The sequence below is a fragment of the Apium graveolens genome, chromosome 4 (assembly GCF_009905375.1).
Source record: "Apium graveolens cultivar Ventura chromosome 4, ASM990537v1, whole genome shotgun sequence".
Taxonomy (NCBI): Eukaryota; Viridiplantae; Streptophyta; class Magnoliopsida; order Apiales; family Apiaceae; genus Apium; species Apium graveolens.
In genome coordinates this window covers 70480886-70488521 of record NC_133650.1, presented here as the reverse complement: position 1 = coordinate 70488521, position 7636 = coordinate 70480886, and the positions used below count along the sequence as shown (strand labels likewise).

The following is a 7636-nucleotide window of genomic DNA, read 5'->3' as shown; positions in this document are numbered from 1 at the left end:
GCTCTCCCTTCCATGTGACTGGAGGGGGTCGTTCGCTCATACTTTGGGCTCAGAACTCTAAATCGGGTCTTCAACTTTGAACCCAGATTTTAATTTAGATACTATTTATATTTGGCTTTTCTCTATTTTTGTCGGAAATAACAATCTATATTATTTTATGAATATATTTATGCACAAACATTTCTTTTATTTGTTTTTCATATTAAAAAGAAGTCAACTTGCCCCTTGTGTTATCTTGAATTTTTCTCCCCCTAAATTTTGCAAGTGTTCTTAAAATAATTCAATGACAACGAAAAGGCTCTTTTACTAAAGTCTCCGATGATGCCACATGCATTATCTATCTTTTTGAGATATTTCACTTTCCCCTTCGATGATCAAGGCTTTCTGGACTACGGCGGTATACGTTGTTAACAAACAGATCTTCCAAAATAGGGCACATCAGTATCATGCGCCATAATTTGATTTCCACCTGCTATTCCTATAGCATTGGCAGCTACTAGTATGATAAATATTAACAAACCACATAACCAAAACACTTGCAAGTTACCCAATCTAGAGACATTTTGGACTTGCATATTACAGCAAACTAGATGTCAAGACGCCAGCAAAAGTACCTTCATAAATTCTTTTTCAGTCTGTATCCACTACGATTATCAAGTGACTGGTGATCAAGCCAGCTCCGTCATGGCTTTATGGAAACTATGCACCTGAGTGTGGTCTTTGCTTGTGAAGAACTGTCAAATCGGCCAGCACCCCCACCGGGGCTCCTACTGCGGCTTCGCTTCTGTGGACGAGAAAGCATGCTTTCGTGAAAGCTCTTTGCATGAAAGCTTCCTTGGGCATCAACCTCATTTCCACCGCCTCCGCCTTTATAACTGCAAAAGGACAATAATCGAAGTCTAGAACATTAGAAAATGTACTCTGAAAAAATATGAAAAATTATAGACCATTTACTCCTGAGGTTACAAGGTATAAAACGATAATGATCCCCTATTTATACCGAAAAAATTGTCACTAGCATAAACTAGTCAAAGAAAGACCTGTATTTACCTGTCACATGACTCGCTCTCAAAGCCACGACCACCACCACCCCTTCCACCATATCCTGAATCGTAACCCCTACCAGGACCAGATCCCCATTGGCTTCTAGACCTTCCAAATCCACCACCTGAAGTCATACCACGGATTTCATCTGGTACTTTCTGATTTGCTCCTTCCAAAATTTTAACGAGCTCAGAAGCATGCTTTGCATCCTGATCACCAAAGAATGAGTAAGCCACTCCAGTGGAACCACCCCTTCCGGTCCTTCCAATTCTGTGAACATAATCCTCAATTCCTTTGGGGAAGTCATAGTTGATCACCAACCTGAAAGAAAAATTGTTGCACGACATATATAAGATTTAGAGGCACTGGACAAAAATAATATGCATTTATCTGTCCTTTTTAGCTTGTTTCAAGATCAACCCAAAAAAAAAATAAGCAACAATACACAAGACAAAGCAACCAGGGAACCAAACCTTATATCCTTGACGTCCAATCCACGAGCTGCAACATCAGTGGCGACAAGAATCGGACAGCTACCTGTGCGGAACTGGTTCAGTACATCGTCTCTCTCACTCTGATTTTTATCTCCATGAATAGCTGCAGCTCCAAACTGGCGACTTAAATTCCTTGAAAGCTGATCGCACATTTTCTTAGTTGAACAGAAAATGATAATTTTCGATCCTGGTTCTTGAGATCTCACTATCTGTTCTACCCTTCTTTGTTTTTCCATTGGTGGTATAATTTCTACATGCTAGATGTTAAATATATATATCAGTACCTACTCTAAATTAATATCACAGAAATTCAATTTAAGGGACAAAAGGGCTAGATGTACCTGTGTGATAGACTTATTTGCGACAAGTTCATCAACATTGCCAATGTTGACTTGAACCGGGCTGACTAACATATCAGTAGCAATTTTTCGAACCTCCTTTGGCCATGTGGCAGTGTACATGAGGGTCTGCCGCCGTGCAGGGATCTCTTTTACAATCTTCCTAATCTGTGGCTCAAACCCCATGTCCAGCATGCGGTCAGCCTCATCCAGAACCATGTACGATATCTGACCAAGGTTCACTCTTCCCATCTGCAGGATATCATTTAAACGGCCAGGAGTAGCAACAACAATATCTGTTCCTCTGTCCAAGTCTCTCAGTTGGGGACCCTTCGGCGCTCCTCCATACAAACACTTAAGTGGGAAAATAAGTAAAAATATGTTAAGTACTCTTTTTTTTTTGAAAATATGTAAGTACTCTTAATAAGCATTTTACAAGTAAAGACACATGCATTCATGTACTAATGTTGATGACTAAGTTTACTTTTGTGTTGCAAATAATATTCCCTAGTTTACTGATTACTGTAAGACTAATTCTTTTAAGTTGCTGTTTTCGTTTTTGATAAATTTCTATTTTAAACTCCTAAACTCATTTGACTAGAGAGTGGAAGTTCTAAAGCTATTATAAGCTCACAGTAACTCTACCTTGACAGCTTATGTAGGTAAGAATAAAGAAACATCAAAATCACACTTGTATTATTTAGAAGATCAGGTAAGAAAAAACCACAAAAGTCACTAGAGAATTATGGAAAATATATACTAATAACATATAAAATGGATAACATGATCTTTTTGAAAAACACTTGATAGATAACACAGGGAGTATTTCTAAGTCAGACAAGCTCAAACTCAAATATCAAACAATGACCCCCTTGAAATAATTTTAGCAAAAGCAATATCCACATGCATTCATACAGTATATTGTCAAAGTTTATCCCAACAGCTTTAATATATGAACCAAGACTTGTGCATAAATTTGAATGTTGAAAACTCAATCACGGACTAAAGAATCAGTGTACCGTGCAAGATATTTTTGAAGAACTCCCAAACTTTTCAGCTTCATCTTGAATCTGTGTTGCCAGTTCCCTAGTCGGCGACATGATCAAAACTGTGGGACCCAACTTAGGATTTTTGGGACATTGTTTAAGATGCCTGAAGGCTGGCATCAAGTAGCCCAAGGTCTTTCCAGAACCAGTCTTAGCAATGGCCACTATATCGCGACTTTGAAAAGCAATAGCCCATGATTGTGCCTGTATGGGAGTTGGGGCAGAAAACCCGGCCTGGAGTACCTGGAAGAGCAAATTAGGGAACCTTTAAAATTAATTAAAATCAAAAGGACCGACTTTAGAGGGCCTACTGCAAAAAGAGCACCATTTCCCGATTTGAGGGAGGGAATGATTGCTGATATATGTCGAAGCAGGAGGAAGCTGCTTCCAATCTGACCATATGACAAAATCATTAACAGAAATGGTCATCTCCAAGAAACTTCATGAATTATAAACCCGTTAATAACTGGTACACTTTCTTACAGTACTTCAAAGTTATGCAGGGGGTAATAACTGGATGCATCAAAGTGTACAAGAGATCAATTCTGAAGTTGAAATAGATTTTCAAAAGTGAAAAAACTCGATAAAAAGAAATGTAAGATTTCAGAAATTTAAAATCCTGTGTCGCCAGATTGGCAGAGAGCCAAAGACAAGATCCATACCGCTCTGAGTATATCTGAAGGTAAACCAACTGCCTCAAATGATGTAAATGGTGGAGGAACATTGTCTCCCTAATGAATAACAATTAACAAACAATCAAATTCAACAAAATAGACGTAAGAGATGAAATATAAATGTGTATTTAGCAACAACTTATCACAAAAGACGTAAGAGATGAAATATAAATATATACATATATGTATGTGTATTTGGTAACAACTTATCATCCATAAGCAGAAAATTTCATGTTGAAACTTTTTAACAAGAAACTGCAAGCAGAATCAATCCTTACATCAGTAAGCTGAAATTAAAAATATCTTTCAAATTAGGAGAAACAAGTGCTCTACTAAAAACCCTTCCCTTTTATCTTCTATGAATATGTTCCTGCTGGTCGCCTCCTACTTTCAACTATTTTAAACATCGGTCAACAAATGACGAAAAAGCTAAGTAACACAGAGTTCTGTAGAACTGAACTTCACTCTTAGGTTTTAACTATTGAAGCATAGTGTATGTTAAATTGTTAATCAAAATTTTCACATACACAAGGTTTTGTTCATGTCATGGGAAATCAATTGCACAGCTTGTAGATCCACTACTATGATCTAAAAGTTATACCCGAAAAAAGTAAAAAAATAACACCAAGCTTGAAAGCACAATGAGCTTGAAAGTACAAGTTGAAGACATTAAGTAAGAAGCAGAATATAATCACAGATAATGCAAATCTTAAGTACACCATAATTTACAACCCCCTTCCCCCCCCAACCCATCAAATTTGTGTGACAGACTCTGCTGTCGACAGAAACCAGCTACCAGATATAACACATTAATGTAACTTTGTGTAACAGATACAGTGGAGTACATTTATATAAATAATGTGTTCCATTGAAGACAAATGCAATTGGAAACTATATGCTTACTGTTACAGTTATTTCATGCTGACGGCGATAAGCTTCGGCAGATGGACAATCTCTAACAGCCTCCGACCCTTGAACTCGGCCAGAAGACTCACCCTGCAACAAACCACCTGAGCCATGCTGGACATTGGGTTGATCTGGTTCTTCTATAGCAACCTAACATTGGCAATTACTTGAATTAGTGTGGTAGCTGCAGAGAAAGGATAGATAAAAAAACACGTGTGCTAAGACTATTGATTGAACTTTACAATCTTTCATTTCATAATACAAAACTTTCCATGAATAGCCAGTATAAATTTGAACTAAATAAATACACAAACAGAAAACTAAAAATACAAAATACAGATAAGTAAAACTGCTGCAGTTAATTTTCTCAAATCACTATCACCTAATAAGCAAATGATTAATGCAAGATTGTATAATTTTTAATAAGAACCCTACAATTATGATTTGTGTGAGTAAATAGAATTAGAGAACTGCATTATTACCAACGAAGGTTCAAGTTTTATATAAGAATAAAACAAGAGAAGCTTATACCAAAAGAAGGCAATGCAATCGTTATTCATTCATACCATGTAGATCATGAAGCCTTTACAGGATTGCAGTTGCATAAAAACTTAAATATGATAGTCAATATAATTAGTTATGCATTGTTATTTGTTACTGATTCAGTTGGCAAGTCACTGTCTCATTGTTCCAGAAACATTAACTGATGAATGTCCAGAACCTAAAGTCTAGCCTTTACTTATTTATTATGAATTTTTTATATTGCTTCTCTTTCTAAGTCTGCCTCGTGCAAATTATGACACGTTGAATGGAGAAGATAAAAACTATAGACGTAGTCATTTACCAACATTCTGGAGTAACAATGTAAGGGAACACAGAGTAACATTTCTAGTAGTGTTCAAGAATTAGAATATCAAATTTAAACACAAACATCAGAAATGGGAAAAAATAAAACAAAAACACCTACAAGACATGTCAATTAAATACCTGAAATCCTATTACACCAGAATCAAGATTTGTTCTACCATTAATGTCCGCGCAGTTTCTACCATCACCATGGATTGTATTATTTTCATGACTTGGCATTTGCGAGGATTCTTGAATTTGCAGTAATGAGCTTACTGATACTGATACAGATTCATCCGTTAAAGCTGCCTTTGATTGAAAAGTGACGGGCTTCTGATACTGAGTAACATTGGTCTCTGGATTCCAGAAGTACATATATCCTGTCTTACCATCAATCAGGCCTCTCCATGGTTTAGGAAGCGAGGGATCCTCTGGTGCATATCGTATACCAGCAGTTTTGGTAGCAGCCATAACAAAACTTGCTATTCAGGATCCTAAAGAAGATATATATTTATACACAAATGATTAAAATTTTAAACATGACATGGTCTGTAAAAGCATAGCATTGTATAAAGTAAATAGCTGTAATATCATAAGTAAAGCAAAATATTATACTATTCCATTCAAAAGGACATGAGACCGGTATTCAAACATTACAAGCAACAACAAATTAAAAAACTAGATAGCCGTGATACAAGTACAAATTTATTCAACTTAAGTTTAAGATTAAAACTATTCTTCCTACGAAGCGAGTAATCCTCTTTACTCTACCAGGTGGCAATTAATGTGGACAACTCACTTGGACTCAGAAAATTACAGGATAGTGGTAAAAAGTCAAGAAAGTCTACGTAAAGTGCACATCCCTATGCCACGTAAGTGGTAATTTTTGCAGGAATGTAGCATTGTCTGAATAAGAACACGTAACACATAGAATTTTAAAGATATGGCAAAGGCTATCCCCCTCCGCCTCCCTTGACAAGGTCATGGGGTAACAGCTTTAAATCATTACTTTCTACTTCCCGTTTCAAATGTACCAAATAACACATATCACACCCGACTTAAGTAATCACCATCCACAAAGGTCAGTAAAGCATACTTTTCCAATCAAATCAAACATTTGAAATAAAAAACCGAAAGTAACAGGATAAGCAAATATAAATCACATATTTCGGACTTTCGTTAACTATTTAAAATAAGGCTAGGACACACAGCTTACTGAGTACATTAGACTAACAAAAACAAATGTAAACAACAAACCAAAGCTTTCCTCTACATTAGTTACCAAAAATTCATAAAGTGAGTGCTCTAAGCAGTGTAATATTATGTAAATCCTATAGAATGTCACACAAATCATATCAGGAGGCTGAAAACAAAAGTCAAAACAGATAAATACAGCATAACAGAGTCAAAATAAATAAAAATTAAAATGGGGTTTTAAAAACACATTTAAATTAGCATTTCAACTAAATAATTCTCTCACAAAAAAAAACTAAAAAATTAGTAAAGAACAGCACAAAATGCACAAAGTTACACATGCAAGAAAAAATATATACACATAAATATACATGACTATGGACTACATTATTTCATCATCTCCCTCTAACTACAGCAAAAGAAAATATAAATACAGAATTTCAAGCATTTCTTGAAAACAAAATATATCTAAAAAAGGTAAAAACAAGAAACCCAAACAAAGAACAAGAATGCTAAAAGACCCATAAGACCAGCATTTGAACAATGTTTGACCTTGACATAAAAAGGGTTTTTGGGGGTTTGAGCTTGCTTACTATCAACTGTAAAAGCTTCAAAAACCCTAAAATGGAGAGAGACCTGAGAGAGAGCGAGAGAGAGAGACCTGAAGAGAGAAGAGAGAGGGTTAGTACAATAGATACAAGGGGTGTGTGTACACTGTACATGGAAAATGGATATTTAAGGAAGGAGAGAGGGGAAGTGCACTTTAGTTGAGGACCGATCAAGAAACCAGACATACATAGAATGAGTATTATATTATTTTTAGTACTAATATGTTATGAGGCGTACAAGTGGCGGGTCCATGGAAAATCAACGGTCCAGTATCTTGTACCCCCTGCATAACGCTTGTGCTTTTTCAAATGCAGTTCTCAAATATTTTCAATTTTATATTTAAATTTTTCAAGTTTTGTTAAAATGACTAGGCTTTTCATTTCAATCTGGTTTTATAATTCGTTGGAGGCCCGACTAAACTTAAATGTTAAAATTTTGTCCCAAAAATAAATGGTATCCATGGTATCCGTAAGGTCGTAAATAAG

The 7636-nt window shown here is 35.9% G+C and overlaps 1 protein-coding gene across 2 annotated transcripts; it reads right to left on the bottom strand.

Moving 5' to 3' along the window:
• Positions 1–400: 400 nt before the first annotated feature.
• LOC141718050 (ATP-dependent RNA helicase-like protein DB10) lies at positions 401–7298 on the bottom strand. 2 transcript variants are annotated; one of them, XM_074520392.1, is made up of 10 exons: positions 7136–7298; positions 5490–5842; positions 4500–4652; positions 3585–3653; positions 3234–3314; positions 2896–3165; positions 1880–2230; positions 1518–1795; positions 1051–1365; positions 401–875 (listed from the first exon to the last, which is right to left on the bottom strand). In XM_074520392.1, the coding sequence occupies exons 2-10, from the start codon at positions 5817–5819 to the stop codon at positions 683–685; spliced, it is 2040 nt and encodes a 679-aa protein (XP_074376493.1). In that variant the 5' UTR covers positions 5820–5842; positions 7136–7298; the 3' UTR covers positions 401–682. The 2 variants fall into 2 exon arrangements, with proteins under 2 accessions (XP_074376493.1, XP_074376494.1); XM_074520393.1 differs by lacking the exon at positions 3234–3314.
• Positions 7299–7636: the final 338 nt, after the last annotated feature.

Excerpts from the sequence above, each read along its gene's own strand:
- LOC141718050 (XM_074520392.1), bottom strand. The coding sequence starts at position 5,819 with ATGGCTGCTACCAAAACTGCTGGTATACGATATGCACCAGAGGATCCC. Across the intron at positions 1,366-1,517 it reads TTGGACGTCAAGGATATAAG|GTTGGTGATCAACTATGACT; the intron begins GTTTGGTTCCCT and ends TTTTTCTTTCAG. Across the intron at positions 876-1,050 it reads GAGAGCGAGTCATGTGACAG|TTATAAAGGCGGAGGCGGTG; the intron begins GTAAATACAGGT and ends GTCCTTTTGCAG.